The sequence below is a fragment of the Zingiber officinale genome, chromosome 9B, assembly GCF_018446385.1.
Source record: "Zingiber officinale cultivar Zhangliang chromosome 9B, Zo_v1.1, whole genome shotgun sequence".
Classification (NCBI taxonomy): Eukaryota; Viridiplantae; Streptophyta; class Magnoliopsida; order Zingiberales; family Zingiberaceae; genus Zingiber; species Zingiber officinale.
Genome location: NC_056003.1, coordinates 44847009 through 44862721, shown reverse-complemented (window position 1 = coordinate 44862721; position 15713 = coordinate 44847009). Strand labels below are relative to the sequence as shown.

At 43.5% G+C, this 15713-nt stretch overlaps 2 protein-coding genes and 1 non-coding gene across 3 annotated transcripts; all 3 read right to left on the bottom strand.

Annotated features, from left to right (window-relative positions):
- Positions 1-454: 454 nt before the first annotated feature.
- On the bottom strand, positions 455-2661 carry LOC122022974 (uncharacterized protein K02A2.6-like). Its single transcript, XM_042581076.1, has 2 exons — positions 2198-2661; positions 455-1178 (listed from the first exon to the last, which is right to left on the bottom strand). Exons 1-2 carry the CDS (start codon positions 2659-2661, stop codon positions 455-457), a joined length of 1188 nt encoding a protein of 395 aa, XP_042437010.1.
- Positions 2662-3002: 341 nt separating this feature from the next.
- LOC122022973 lies at positions 3003-5131 on the bottom strand. The gene is made up of 3 exons (XM_042581075.1): positions 4106-5131; positions 3853-3991; positions 3003-3754 (listed from the first exon to the last, which is right to left on the bottom strand). The coding sequence occupies exons 1-3, from the start codon at positions 5129-5131 to the stop codon at positions 3003-3005; spliced, it is 1917 nt and encodes a 638-aa protein (XP_042437009.1).
- Positions 5132-9207: 4076 nt separating this feature from the next.
- Positions 9208-9289, bottom strand: TRNAS-AGA. Its single transcript has one exon. It is a non-coding gene; the product is annotated as a tRNA-Ser (tRNA).
- Positions 9290-15713: the final 6424 nt, after the last annotated feature.

Below are 15713 nucleotides of genomic sequence, written 5' to 3'. Positions count from 1 at the left end.
TTATCCTGTAAATAATAAGCTCCGGATGACAATTTCTTGATGACTTTGTAGGGCTCATCCCACTGGGGTGCTAACTTGGCCATGCCCCCCACGGGTTTAACTTGCTTCCAGACTAGATCTCCTTCCCCAAAGAATCGAGGAAATACTCTTCTGTTATAATTTTGCCTCATTCTTTGTCTGTAGGCCTCCAGTTTGGCTGCTGTCTTCTCTCGGATTTCACTGATGAGATCCAACTCAGCCAGTCGTCGCTCTGCATTCCCTTCATCGTATAATGTCCTCCTGACCGATGGCACTCCAATCTCTATGAGTACTACCGCTTCGTTCCCATAAACTAAATGGAATGATGTCAGACCTGTACTTTCTCGGGGTGTTGTACGATAAGCCCATAGGATGCTTGACAACTTTTCCACCCAATTACCTCCCACATGATCCAGTTTAACCTTCAGACCTCGTACTATTTCTCGATCACCACTTCGGTCTGGCCGTTGCTTTGCGGGGATGCCACTAAAGTGAAGGCTTGCGTTATGCCAAATCCCTTGCACCAGGCCTGGATTTTTTGCCCTTGAAATTGCCTCCCATTGTCTGACACCAATTTGTGCGGAATGTCGAACCTGCAAAGAATATTCTTCCATAGAAACTGGATGACCGCATCTTCTGTGATCCTGGCCAGGGCCTCTGCTTCCACCCACTTAGAGAAATAATCCACTGCTACCAATAAGAAGCGTTTCTGACCCGGGGCCATTGGAAATTGTCCCACAATATCCATGCTCCATTGACCAAAAGGACACGAGACTATAGATGTTCTTAGCAGAGCCGTCGGTCGATGTGTTAAATTTTGATATTTTTGGAAGGACAGGCATGTATTTACCAGCTTATGAGCATCCCTCTGTAAAGTAGGCCAGAAATACCCAGCCAGGAGTACCTTGCGAGATAATGCCCGACCGCCTACATGATTGCCACAGCATCCCAGCTGTATTTCTCGTAAGGCTTGGTCCGCCTCCTCCATACCCAGGCATTTGAGTAAGGGTCTAGAGAAGGACCTTTTGTATAGCTGATCCCCGATCATGACATAAGCATGAGCTTGCTTCCTGACCAGCCATGATTCCTCTGGGTCAGCCGATAAGGTACCCTGCCTAACATAGCTGATCATGGGTGTCTGCCAATCAATAGTTGCTTCCCTATTGTTTTGCAAATCTATCTGAGCTATAAGGAAAGTTTGCGCCGTTGACCGGTCCAACACCCAAGTAGTTAAGGAACTGGTCATCTTTGCTAGCTCATATGCTTTCTCGTTCTCTGCCCTGGGGATCTTAGTTACTGTAACTTCTGTAAATTCTCGTATGCTTCCCGATATACTTGTAATTTATCACAATCTACCACAAAGTTACCGGCCACTTGCTGATTTACTAGCTGGGAATATGAGTAAATGATTACTCGGGCAGCCTCCACGTGCCGAGCTACCTGTAGTCCTGCCAACAAAGCCTCATATTCTGCCTCATTGTTAGTGGCTCAAAAATTCAACCGGATAACCAACTGAAGTATATCCCCTTGGGGAGATATCAACAAGACCCCGACCCCGCTTCCTTGATGAGTTGCCGACCCATCCACATAGACCTTCCAGGTTTCTTCAGAGTTGGTCTAATGAATTTCTGTTAAGAAATCTGTCAAGGCCTGCGCCTTGATAGTTGTGCGCGACTGGTATTGTATGTCATATTCTCCTAACTCCGTCACCCATTTGATAAGCCAACCTACAACTTCTACATTAGTTAGGGCTCTTCCCATGGTGCTATTGGTCAGAACTGTGATAGAATGTGCCAGGAAGTAAGGTCTTAACTGCCGAGCCACAAGAACCAATCCATAAACCAACTTCTCGAGGGTCGTGTATCGAGACTCGACCCCTTTTAATAGATGACTGAAGAAATACACTAGCCGTTGCACATTATCATGTTCCTTAATAAGCACAACCCCTACGGCCTCAGGGGTGGCAGATAAGTAGACCCATAATGGTTCTCCAACAACCAGCTTGAATAAAGATGGAAGAGCCTCCAAGTACTTCTTCCGCTCCTCAAAAGCTCGGGTACATTCTTCATCCCATTGGAACTTGGAGGCCTTCCTGAGCACTTTGAAAAAAGGAGCAGCCTGATCTGCAAATCTGGAAATGAATCTTGATAGGGTTGTTATTCTGCCGACTAGTTTTTGCGTTTCCTTCAAATTCTGGGGAACTTGCATATCACGTAGTGCCCGAACTTTTTCTGGATTAGCTTCTATTCCACGCTCGGTCACTAGGTAGCCCAAGAACTTTCCTCCTTTAGCCCCAAACAAGCATTTCAATGGGTTCAGCTTCAGCCCATATTGCCAGAGAGTCTGGCAAGTTTCCTCTACATCCTTGATCAGATTCACGACTAAAGGAGACTTAATGAGTATATCATCCACATAAACCTCCACGTTGCACCCGATCTTCTCCCGGAAGATCTTGTCCATCATCCTTTGGTACATGGCTCCTGCGTTCCTGAGACCGAAGGGCATGACAGTATAACAGAAGGTACCATCAACCGTAATAAAGCTAACCTTTTCTTGGTCCTCCACCGCTAAAGGAACCTGATGATACCCTTGGTAGGCATCCAGCATGCAGATCCTTTCGCAACCGGCAGTTGAGTCCACCATCTAATCGATCCGGGGCAGAGGATAGCAATCCTTGGGACTAGCTCGATTGAGATCTCGGAAGTCTATGCATACTCTCCACTTATTGTTGGGCTTCTTTACTAAGACCACATTAGAGAGCCAGGATGGGAATTGCACTTCTCGAACGTGGCCTGCCTTCCTGAGCTAATCCACCTCGGCTCTGATTATTTTGTTCTGATCGGATGAGAAGTTCCTTTTCTTTTGCTTGACTAGTCGGGAGTCCGATAGTAGATGTAATTTGTGCTCTGCTACTTCCGGCTTAACCCCGGGTAACTCCTCTGTAGACCAGGCGAAGACATCCAGGTTGCGGATCAAGCATTGAGCTAATTCTTCCTTGAGAGGAGGAGCAGGTCGCTTGCCAAGCGAGTTAAACTTTCAGGGCGTTCAGCGTATAATTGCACATCCTCCCAGGGGATGAGTTCTTCAGCCATAGGCAAAGGCTCTTCTTGGACAGCATGGATGCTACCATCTTGCATTCTTTGATTCTTACGAGCCTCCACCCGGACCATATCAATATAGCATCGGTGAGAGACCTTTTGCTCTCCCTTAACTTCCCTGACTTGCTCGCCAACGGAAAATTTGATTTTTTGATGGAAGGTAGAAACAGCGACCCTAAATTCATGCAGGGCGGGTCTTCCCAAAATGATGTTATAAGAGGACGAGGAATCCACCACTATAAAAGTGCTCCTCCTAGTGCGCACTAATGGCTCGGTGCCCAGAGATATGGCCAGCTTAATCTGACCCATTGGCTTCACCTCATTGCCTGTAAATCCATATAGAGACGTAGCCACAGGCTGGAGTTCAGTGGCATCGATCTGCATCTCCTCGAATGCAGTTCTGAACAGAATATTAACCGAGCTCCCGGTGTTAACGAAAACCCGAGCCACTCGGCTGTTGGCGATAATGACCTTGATGATAAGGGCATCATCATGAGGCAGCTCCAGACCTTCCAGGTCTGCCGGCCCAAAGCTAATGACATGGCCAATAGCTTGCTCTTGGCTGCATCCCACAGTGTGGACCTCCAAGCGACGCACATGGGACTTGCACGCTCTCCCCGAATCTCCATCGGTTGGCCCTCCAGAGATCATGCCAATCTCTCAGACAGTGATGTTGCCCCTATTCTCGGCCTCCCGTACTACCTCCGACTCTTCCCTCGATCGGGTTGATGAGTACTGGGTCCCGCTAGGTCAGGGCGGGGTTGCCCGGCCTTTCCAGCCGCGACTCGCTGCTCTTCTATCATCTTGAGCACTTGAGGGGCTAGCTCGGGCGGGGGTAAGCCTAACTCGGCAGCCCGCTTAGAATCCCTAGCGAACTAAAAATAATGATTAGTGTCATGAGTACGAGATCGATGATAGGTGCAATACCGAGTGTTCCACGGTCCAGATAGGGGAGTGCTCACAGTTGCGACTCGGGGGGTCGGTCTAACCTCCGGACCGGGCTGGAAGGTAGGCCTGGCTTCTCTAGCTCGTGGAAGAGGTTGAGGGGGTGGTTGAGGTACCCTTCTTTCCTGCTTATTGACAGACGGAGGCGGTCTCTCGGCTTTCCTCCGGGCCGCCTGTGCTTCTTCTACTTTAATATAGCAAGCGACTTTTTCCACCATCTCATCAAAGTTCCGAGAGAGATTTTTGATGAGATCTCTAAAGAATTCTCCTTCTCCTAATCCGTGGGAGAAAGCGCTCATCAGAATCTCCGAAGTGGCGGTGGGGACGTCCTGGGCCACTTGGTTGAAACGGTTGATATAACTTCTTAAAGGCTCGGTAGACCCTTGCTTAAGAGCAAAAAGGCAATGATCTGTCTTCTGATATTTTTTGCTGCTGGCAAAATAACGAAGGAAGGTCGTCTTGAAATCCAAGAAACAGGTGATGGATCCTTGTGGTAGCCCATCAAACCACTTTAGTGCCGAACCAGCTAGAGTATTCAAGAAAACTCGACACTTGACAGCATCACTATATTGGTGCAACAGAGCTGCATTCTTAAATTTGCGTAAATGATTCTCCGGGTCATTGCTCCCGTCATATTCTCCGATTGACGGGGCCTTGTATCCCTTAGGCAATTTTTCATTCAAAATCCTGACCGAGAAAGGTACTCTCTCATCCGGATCTTCCGGGAATACTTCCGGTATGATGAGAGCCTTCCCTTTCCTCGAGTCTCTGGTAGGGAACTCAGCCATAGAGGCTTGAGGTTGTTCTTTCTTAAGACTGGGGCCATGGGGTCCTGGCTGATAATACCCCAAGTCAGGCTCACGATAAGGAACCTGAGGAAACCCCTCGGGCTGTTTTCTCTTAGAGCCCCGATCTGAAACAGGGATGGGCTCCTTGGAAGCTTCAGCAGGAGCTTGGCGTGGTCGCGAGACGGTTGCTTGTTTCTCGGAGGCCGCTCGCCTCTTGGCCTCCTTGAAGAGCTCGTATTCTCCGGCGGTCATGGTGACATTGATTCGGCCAGACTCCTCCATCTTCACATTCCAGAACAGGTGGTTGTGTTCCCACAGACGACGCCAAATTTGATCCCGTCCGGAAGCTGAGTCGGATGGAGGCGGACCTTGATGTACTGGAAGTTGACGGAAAGTCGTTGCAGCGTCCGATCTACCTAGCACCCTCCAAAAGGGTTCACACGAGCAAATGACGAAAGATGATGACCGGGACGATGATGCTAGGGCTCTGCGCACACTCAGACGAGCCTACGAGTCGTTAGAGACCAGAAACCAGGGAAAAAGTCCCCGGGTCAGGCCCTCCGACGCTCAAGTCAAGTACTTTTTCCTCAGAAGCACAAAGAAAGGACGAAAAGTAAAGACGAGTAAAAAATGACGAGTGAGCGTACCTGCATAAGGGACAAAGCATCCCTTTTTATACTGCAATGGATGTTTCTGGGGTCTGGCGGGTGTCAGGGAATGTCGGCTGTCAGGCTTTGTCTGGTGGTGAATGACACGCGGCACCTCCTTATAGGTCGACGACAAAACCAAAAGGGTAATGAGCCCTGACTATTAGCATATTCCCTAACATACTGATTATTCTCTGACAGACAGTTACGATTCCCTTGCTTGCTTGTCCTGTAGTGCCTAGCGTCCTCCGTTCGTGATTGCTACGCTAGACCTTTACACTTGCTAACCTCGCTTTAATATCTTGCTAACCCCGATCTGACTTCGCCTTCAGACCTGTGCTTTGAACCCTGTCCTATGCATCTCCTATTGCAAACCCTGAACCGTCTTGTCTCTTATTGACATTACGTGTCGTGCCCTGTATATCTTAGTTCGGTTCTGTTTATCCCTGCTTCCAAGCTGTGTCTGACTTCGTTTGTCCCGACCTGTATCCTTGGATAACACATCACGATCTGTATATTTTATCATAAATCCTGACCTGTATACTTGGCTAACACATCTCGACCTACATGTCAGGTCTGTATTCTGACCCGCTGTTCGCTGTTATCCATGGCTTGCACGTTACATCCTGTACGTCAAGTTTTTATTCCGACCCGCATCTGTATATTGTTATCCATGGCTTGTACGTTCCGACCTGTACGCCAGGCCTGTATCCTGACCTGCTTCTATCCACTATTATCCATGGCTTGTACGTTCCGACCTGTACGCCAAGCCTGTATCCCGACCTGCTTCTGTTCGTTGTTATCCATGTCTTGTACGTCCCGACCTGCATGTCAGGTCTATATTCTGACCCGCATCTGTTTACTGTTATCCATGGCTTGTACGTTCCGACCTGTACGCCAGGCCTGTATCCCGACCTGATTCTGTCCGCTGTTATCCATGGCTTGTACGTTTCGACCTGTACGCCAGACCTGTATCCCGACCCACATTTGTATATTGTTATCCATGACTTATACGTTCCGACCTGTACGCCAAGCCTGTACTACGCCAGAGGTCTTTCCCTCTACGCCTTTATATGGCCTATAGGCCCACTTCTCAGTTGTACTTGGCCGGAGGGCCCAGTTCTCAACTGTACCTGACCTGTGAACCTCATTCTCAACTGGACCTGGGCTGTGAGCCCCATTCTTGATTGCTATCGAGGATGGATCTGGTCCAACATGTAATCATATCCTTTGACTGCCTCGTAAGCGGAGATTTTGACCACGGCCCCGCAAGCTTGACTTCTGACTTCCACGTAAGCTTGACTTCTGACATCCACGTAAGCTTGACTTTTGATCTCCACGTAAGCTAGACTTTTTGACCTCCATGTAAGCTTGACTTCTGACCTCCACGGGGGCTTGACTCCTGACCTTCCTGTGGTCTTGACTCCTAACCACATCATCTTACTGACCCCACAATCATGCACCGTATATCATATATGTTGATGGATATCATTACTAAAGATTATGCTCGAAAGATGGCATTGATTAAAAAGAGGTATTTTCACCAATCTCAATAAAATATTAGGTATTATTATGACATTGAATGAAAAGCTTGAATAGGGAAATTATATGAATGAGCTTGAAGGAGGGTTTTCAATTGAAGTAAAAAAGGTTGTAAACTTAAGAAATCATTATGTGAACTTAAATAGACTTTTAATGATGGTATATTAAATTTAATAATATCATTGCCTCTTTTGGTTTAGAAAAAAATATTGTTAATCATTACATATACCAAAAGAATAATGGGAACAAATTCTATTTTTAGTCCTATATATTGATCATATATTAATTATAAGTATCCTGTGGTAGTTTTGATATGATCAACCAAGTTAAGTTAAGTCATATTGTGTTTGATCCTTGTGTCTAAGTGTGTAGGAACTTATGAACACAAGAAGTCGAGCGGAAGACGCAACTAGCAAGAAGGATGACACAAGAAGGGACTCGACGGGCTCGATGCATCCGAAAGACGAGATGCTACGGAAGAGTACACCAGCGGACGAGAAGGAATCGCGTGGCGATCCGAGGGACGAGAAGCCTAGGAGGAAGGCTGCTCGAGGAGAAGGTCGGAGTTGAGTTCTAGTGAGCTCAACTCCGTTTAGCCGGAGAATCACCTACGTGAAGAGATCAGTGTTTAGCTAAGTTGCGCTGTGGAAGGCGCATTCTATGGCTGGAAGGCGCTTTCGATGAACAGTACAAAGGCGTCTTCCGGCCTTTGAAGGCGCCTTCCGATAGTCGTTGGCCACGGATAGAGTTTTATCCGCTGCGGATAAAACTTATCCGATGGAAAGCACCTTGGACCATCTTGGAGGCGCCTTCAAGCTGCGGATAGAGTTTTCCATGGGTTATAAAAAAACCCCTGGACCTAGACAATAGACAACAACTCTAGTATTCATTTCCTAGTTCTTTTTTGAGTATTCAACGAGTGTAAAAGACTTCTCTACCTTCAACGAAGGAGATTTTTAGTGCTTTTTAATTTAGATTGGATTAACAACCACCTAGGTTGTAACCAAGTAAATTCTTCTGCCTCTTTTATTTTGTAATTGTTCAATTGACCTGTTATAATTATGTGATTGCTACTAATTTGATTTGAGAGATTGGGAAAGGTTTCTTTTTATATTTGACAGATAATTCACACCCTCTTACCGGCCTCGCTGCACCAACAATTTGTATCAGAGACAGAATGCCTCAGAAAGACTAGCCGCCGACTAAAGCACCGAGATGATGGTCGGACCAAGTATCTATCCACCAAAGTTCAAGGGAGAATTTATGACATGGAAGAAGACATGGAAGTATTCTTTAAAACAGACTTTGAATTGTTTTTAATTATTAAATATGATTTTATAGCTCCCAAAGATCCACAAGGAAATGAAAAAGAAGAATACCAATAGACCAAGAAGGAGCAAGCAAACATCGTAGCAAATAGACAAGCCGAATTTCATCTGCTGAGCGTGCTACCTATGCAAGAAGTTAGCAGAATCGACGCCTGCGAATCAGCAAAGGAACTTTGGGAGAAGTTCCTGGAGCTACACGAAGGTACGTCCGAAGCCAAGCTCGCAAAATGAGATCTGCTCCGGAACCAACTAACCAACCTCCGGATGAAAGGAGAGTTAGTAGCACAAATGCACACCAAGCTGAAAAAGTTAATAACCGGACTTACGAATCACGGAGAACAGGTAACAAATCGAGATTTGTTAAAGTATGTCTTGAATGCTTTCCCTATGACACAAGACTGGACGTTTATAATAGATTCTTATTATATTTTAAAAGATATAAAATTAAGTACTTTAGAGAGTTTATTTTTTATTTTGATTTTTTTAAAAGATACTAATAAGTATAATTTATTATCATTAATTATAATTGTTCATTTTATAATTTATTTTCCTTATCATTGTAGATTTTTTCTTCTGACCTGTTATATTAAAATAACAAAAAGATTAATTTAATAAAAAAAATCAAAATATTAACATAATATGTCACTGTTAATTAAGAATTATCGTAAACACTACAACTGATCTGATTATCACCTCTTAGTTCTGGATTTATGCGGTAAGTGAATTAGGAGGGAAACCGTTTACTCTGGAGAAGTTCGGATCTAAATTATCGAAAAAGAAATATATTTTTTTTTAGAATTTCTTAAATGCAAATATTTTTAAAAAAATTGCTTTGAGAGTTCGTGGTCGGCAGGATTCGAATCTGCGCGGGCAAAGCCCACATGATTTCTAGTCATGCCCGATAACCACTCCGGCACGACCACATGATTTCAACGTTTACAGATGTTATTTTAATTTAAATAATATAATCAAAGTTTGTGATCTTCTTACTCTTCGCCCTCCAACGTACGCCGCTGCTGCTGCTTCCCCACTCTCCTCTGAACTGGCCAACAAGCACGTGCCATCGCCCCTCACCTTCTTCCTCTTGCCGCATGCCCGCCGCCACCTCGCTCGTCTTCCACACTATGCCGCACTCGGGCCTCTCCAACCGCGTCCTGTGGACCACCCTCATCGCCGGTCTTGTGCTCAACGGCGACTACCGTTCGGATATCGAGAAGTTCCGCAGCTCGCGGGCCATCAGCGTCCACCACAACAGTTTCGCAATCGCCACCGTGCTCTCTGCCTCCGCCTCCGGCTCTGCCTCAAAACCGAGCGCTTCGCTTCGGCTCCCAGGTCCATACCTGTGCGGTCCACAGCTCCCTCGTTGGTCTCTGCTCCAATTGCTCCGATCTCGCCAGCGCCAAGCGGGTCCTCCGGACATCGGACTCCGAAAATCCGGTCGTGAGATGAAACCCTCTCTATTGCGAAAGGAATACAGTTTGCTTCATAACCACATAAGAAGCTCAGATCTTTGTCTTCAAATATCTCTGTCCTAGTATCTCTTTATCGATTTAACATGTTAGATTATATCTAAAGAATATCTTACACATTAGGAGGATATCAAACATATTTTAAGAATGTCATGATCATATAAAGGAACACAGGGATATAATTATTTCGAGACAGAGGATCTGAATTATCATATAAGATCTTTCTTGCCCATAATTAAATATTTTAATTCTAACAACTAACTTTTATTTGAAATAAAAAAGTAATTTATTTAATTAAATGATTTATTCAATAAATAATTATGAGTTAAAATCATAAATTTGAATAATTTTTTTTCTAGACTAGGGGTGTAAACGAATCGAATCGAACCGAATATGTAGAAAAATTTAAGACTCGAATTCGGCTTGAATTATGTATATTCGAGTTCGAGCTCGATTCGAAACTCGAAAAATTCAAAATGTTTGGTTCGAATTAAGGTTCCGGTTCGAGTTCGGCTCGAAATATTTGAACATGTTCACGAACTATTCGGATTATTACTCGAAAATAGATTCGAAAGTTTCGAAATTTATTTATTTAATATATATTTAACTTATATTAATAAATATTAAGGCTCGCGAGCGGCTCGAACAATATTATTTGGGTTCGAGTTCGGCTCGAAAAAAAGTTTGAACATGTTCGAGTTCGGCTCGAATTTGATAAATTCAAATACGAATCAAATATTTTTTGAACCGGGTCAAAAACTCGTGAGCCGGCTCAATTCATCTGCAGCCCTATTCTAGACTCCTAACATTAAAGTTGTTTTTTTTCTTTCTATCTCTCTTTTTCTTTTTACTTACTTGCATTATGCTTGCTCATTAAGGACCAATTGAGATCACTCATTTTTCCCTTGAATTTGAATGAATATGACTAAAGTTACTTTAATGACAAAATGTATTGTATTAATTGGATCTTCATTGAGAGTTGATTAGCATACCAATATTTTCTTAAGAGGAATTTTGCATTGAGTGTTTCTTTGTTTTGTCTTGCTTTGAGTATTTATTGAACTGTGTTGAAAGATTATTTTATATCATGGTGGCAAAAGGCGAATACGTTCGTCCTCAGCGCCTTCACCAATCCGTCTAAGGGTTAATACGGAGGAGGTAAATCACGGGCGACTATTAGCCTTTGGAATAGTGACTAGCACATAAAGGAGGCATTTATCTCGACTTTGCCGAGATTCGAACCCCAGACCTCATGGTGGCAACACCTCATGCGCTAGCCACTAGACCCATCCGAGAGGACAAGACTATTTTACATCATGCTCTCAGGGTAGTGTGAATTGAAATGTCTTGTGACATCTTTTATTTGAATAAAAGCGAATTCGATAGCGTTGCTTCAAGGGAATCACTAGATGTTATTGATGAGGGCCAGGCCCCCATTTTAGATGGTCTCTAGTAATGTAGTCATTGTCAAACCTTTGGGCATAAGCGGAGTATAGGGGTAGGAAAGGATCGTCTTCTCGAACTCGGCTCAGGACGGAGCCATCACCTAGGGCCGAGAACAAACAGAGAAGATGCACTGGGAGGAAACTCACAAAGGGCCAACGGATTTTATTAAGGAGGACAAGAGGGAAGTAAGGGATTGAGGGACGCTCGTCTCGCCAATCGTGTTGGGGTTGGATAAGTGAAGCGACGATGATATCCGACGAAGGACGGTCACAACCCGACTGTTCCTGCCAGAACGCTTCATCATACGGATCGGACGGGACTTCCCCAGAGTCTGATTCCGATGAAAGTCGCACCTCATCCGACTGGGAAATGGACGACGACACCGGCTTAGCGGCTAGCAGCACATCAGGTAATACTTGTGCTAGTTCCGCTGACCAAACTGACTCATGCAGGAACTCCGCATATGCAACATCAACATCCTCATGGGCGACTGCAACCACCGACGAGTCAGCGTCTTCATGGGAGACAGCCACAACCTACTCCTGTGAGGCAACCACAGCGTCTACAACATGCCTACGTTGTGACCCGACTGAAGAAGCTCTGCGATGGGACAACAATCCGCCTGCAGATCCCGACTATACTCAGGCAACAGAAAGGATGTCCCATCCTTTTTCGGAAGGTGGTGGGGGAAGTGGTAGCTTAGTGCCACTGCCGCCTTCTGGTCATCTTTCACGAGCGCCACCGCAACGACGGCCGAGTCCGTATTTCCGGCGCTGGAAGAACATGATGAGCTCTGGCGTAGGGCGACACCCGGAGACGAAGAAGAAGCAGGCCGAGCAGAAATAGGCCCGAGGGCCTTGTACTGTTCAGAAAGCCATCTCGGCTCCTGCTGCAAATCCAATCGCGGCCCAGAAATCAAAATCGGCCCAGAGCAAACCCACAAAGGCGAGGCCAAGTAGACGACACTTCCGTTGGAATACTGTGCAGAAGAGGATACAGAAGGCGATTGCACAAGACACTGTGAATATTGGTGACGGAGTTCATGGTCCGTCAGGCAAGAACCAGCGACGGCTTTGTCCAGCTAGCTGTCCAAAGGTTGTACACTATCATCAATAATGGAGCATGGCGGACCCAGGTTATTCGTCCGTTCCTTTGTCCGTGTCGGCCAATGTTGGCCAGTGTCCTGTAACGTGAACGAATATTTTTCTTTTGTCGTGTCGAATAGTGTGCCTGAAAAGCACCCAAAGGTGGCCGCCCATGTGTCATACTGTTCAACAGGGGTCCACTTGGATTCCTGGTTTTGTAAAACCAACGGTGGGCTGGTGGTTTTGAGCCCGAGGTTTTGTGAAAGTGGCTTTGTCCAGCCACTTAGTCATGATTTAGTGGAGAAGAAAGGAATCTCAACATGTGACGATAGGGCCCAATGAGCACCCGGCATGTGACGATGTCCCCTTTCCTTCGCTATATAAGTCCTGTTGTAATGGGTTGCAAGGCAGACGAGCGTCCCTCGATCCCTTACTTCCCTCTTGTCCTCCTTAATAAAATCCGTTGGCCCTTTGTGAGTTTCCTCCCAGTGCATCTTCTCTGTTTGTTCTCGGCCTAGGTGATGGCTCCGTCCTGAGCCGAGTTCGAGAAGACGATCCTTTCCTACCCCTATACTCTGCTTATTGGTATTAGAGCTTGAAAGGAGTCTTGTTGAGGCTGGTATGTCGGACGGCGACGTGTTAGCTGTCGCTGCCTGTGAAGAAGGCTGTGTGTGAAGTTTATTGCTCGCTGAACTCGCCAAAGGACATCGGGTAACAAAAGACGTAACCGTCGTAAGACGCAAGAGGCGTAGCAGGGAGAAGTTGCGTTCCCGAGGTGAAGGTTTGAGTGTCGCCTCGTTGTAGCATGAAGTAGCCACAGTTGCCCGAGCAAGTTGTTGCATCTCGCACAGGTTCGCTCTGTTCACCGCCTCAACACCATCTCTAATCAAGAATCATTAGTAGGAATGGAAGGATCCTACTATTACTACTCGGATGGTGAAGAACAACACGATTTCTACGATTACACTGGAGACTCCTATGGTCCAACGAATGTCGAGGTTTGGAACGACCCAGACTACGATAAGGGAGAAGGCGTATACTATGGTGCAAATTCTTATGACGGCTCGTCTCGCCAACCGTGTTGGGGTTGGATAAGTGAAGCGTCGATAATATCCGACGAAGGACGGTCACAGCCCGACTATTCTTGCCAGAACGCTTCATCATATGGATCGGATGAGACTTCCCCAGAGTCTGATTCCGAGGAAAGTCGCACCTCGTCCGACTGGGAAACGGACGACGGAGATTTATATTGCATTTGATGCATCCGTTGAAATGAGATATGTGACCACACTATATAAGGTATTTTAGTTTACTTTATAACTCGTAATTGATAAACCTCACATTCATCAATACTCCAACCATAGCAAATGCGATAACAATACTTGACAGAAAACAAAAACTCGGCGTCCTGTTGGTCATAAAATGGGGAAAATAATGAAAGAAAATCGGATAGCATGGCATAAAATTACAAAAGAGAAAAATACATTACACAATGTAAAATTAGGAACTCGGTTTGTAAGCATTCAAAAAACAATACAAAAGTGAAGGCTAAGGCAGTGCTGTGAGCGTGGATTTTTAGTGAATTCTGGTTTTCTGATTTTGTGGACTGTAGGAAGGAACAAAATAGGTGGAGTATTTATCAGGTAAGTAATTTCGAACCAAAGTTGGCATACTCTATAAGATCCCAGAAGCAATGCTGGAAGTTGCATGAACCGTCAAGGTATGCTCTGGTATGAAAGTCAAGCCTGCAATATTAGAAAAATTTTTAGCTTTCAGTTTCCAACATAACTTTATTGTTCAAGTTATCTTATGATATAAACTAGAAACATAACTCTTCTTCGATCGTTTCAGTGTTCTAATAGATAGTTGTGTTTGGTGACTAAACGAAAAAGCATATTTTTTTAAAAAAAAAAATTAAGCCTAACAAAAATTTATGATTAGCAAACATAGCCAAAGAAAGTTAAAATTCTTGAATTAAATATGTGTATTATAATATACGCTACATATACTCTCATGATTTTATTTGTATCTATATGTGTTTTATTTGCAACAGTTTATTTATTTACAAACTTTCTATGTTATTATATTTAATGATTTTAATTTCTCTACATAGAGTAAGTCAATTTTCATTTAGGTGTATTAATTTTTGACTTGACACCACTAAAGGGAAAGTCACTCCTATAGTACAATTTAGGCAATCAAAAAGAAGTCCATGAGAATGATCTAACATAACAAGGCCTATGTTTTTGCAGATGATTATAGCAAACAATATTAAACTACAATTCTATAACTAGAAAATGAAAAAGAAATATCTAAAGTTTGTGAAAAAAACATTTTATTCTATTGATAAGTCACTTGTTGGTACATTAATAACCCAATTTACGATCATGAAGTTTAATGAGTTGTAAAGTATGCAAGAACATACCATTAAGAAGACTAATATTGTAGGAAATTTAAAGAGCTTAGGAATGATTATAGATAACTCATTGGTTTAGTTTATTTTAAACTCACTGCCTTCTAAATATAATATTTTTCCAATCAACTATAACACTATCAAGGACAAATGGGAGATTAATAAATTAATCAATTAACTTATTTAGGAGGAATAATAACTTACAAATTTAGAAAGTTATTCCATCAATCATATTATTTAAGGAGTTGGTAAAGCTTTGAAAGTAAAAGCCAAAAGTTTTAAGAAAAACAAATCGATAAAGCTCCTTAGACTAATAAAAAGGAATACGATGATGATAAGTATTGATTCTTTAAAAAATGATATTATCAGAAAGATTACCCAATCAGAACGTTTGATTTGAAAAGTGCATTAAATACTTATAATGTTTTAAATCAAACTTAATTGATGTTCTTTGTAATACTTGAAGGCTTGTTTCTAGTGCTATTATTCGTGTATCCAATATGAAGCAAAAATTCCTTATAATTCAGACCATAAGTTAAACTAAAAATTTTTTAGGTGGGAAATCATATGAAAGCTCAAATTGACGGGATAGAAACTTACCATTTGATCTTAAAAACTGGCTATCATTTAAACTTATTGTAGACTCTTTTTGTACCTTCAATATCTATGAAAGTCTTAAATACTAGTTATCATTTAGATCTATTGTAAACTCTTTATGTAACTTCAGTATCTATGCACCTTAGGTCTCTTTCAAAACATGATGTTTGTAGTTTTGGTTTTAATTTTAGACATTATTCTTTTAATTTACATAAGAAATTTAGATTTATTAGTTTTAGAGACTTAATAACGGTTTCTATGGATTGACATTTAATGATAAATTTGTTGGATCCTTACTTTGCATCAATATTATAATTAAGCGTAATATGTTTAATGA

What these genes read in the sequence shown, in the direction of transcription:
- LOC122022974 (XM_042581076.1), bottom strand. Translation starts at nt 2,661, where the DNA reads ATGGTGGACTCAACTGCCGGTTGCGAAAGGATCTGCATGCTGGATGCC. An exon ending in CCCCAGAATTTGAAGGAAAC is followed by an intron (nt 1,179 to 2,197) that starts GCAAAAACTAGT and finishes GCAAAACAATAG; the next exon opens with GGAAGCAACTATTGATTGGC.
- LOC122022973 (XM_042581075.1), bottom strand. Translation starts at nt 5,131, where the DNA reads ATGGAGGAGTCTGGCCGAATCAATGTCACCATGACCGCCGGAGAATAC. An exon ending in CCTTCCAGCCCGGTCCGGAG is followed by an intron (nt 3,992 to 4,105) that starts GTTAGACCGACC and finishes CATTATTTTTAG; the next exon opens with TTCGCTAGGGATTCTAAGCG. An exon ending in CCCTGACCTAGCGGGACCCA is followed by an intron (nt 3,755 to 3,852) that starts GTACTCATCAAC and finishes TGATCTCTGGAG; the next exon opens with GGCCAACCGATGGAGATTCG.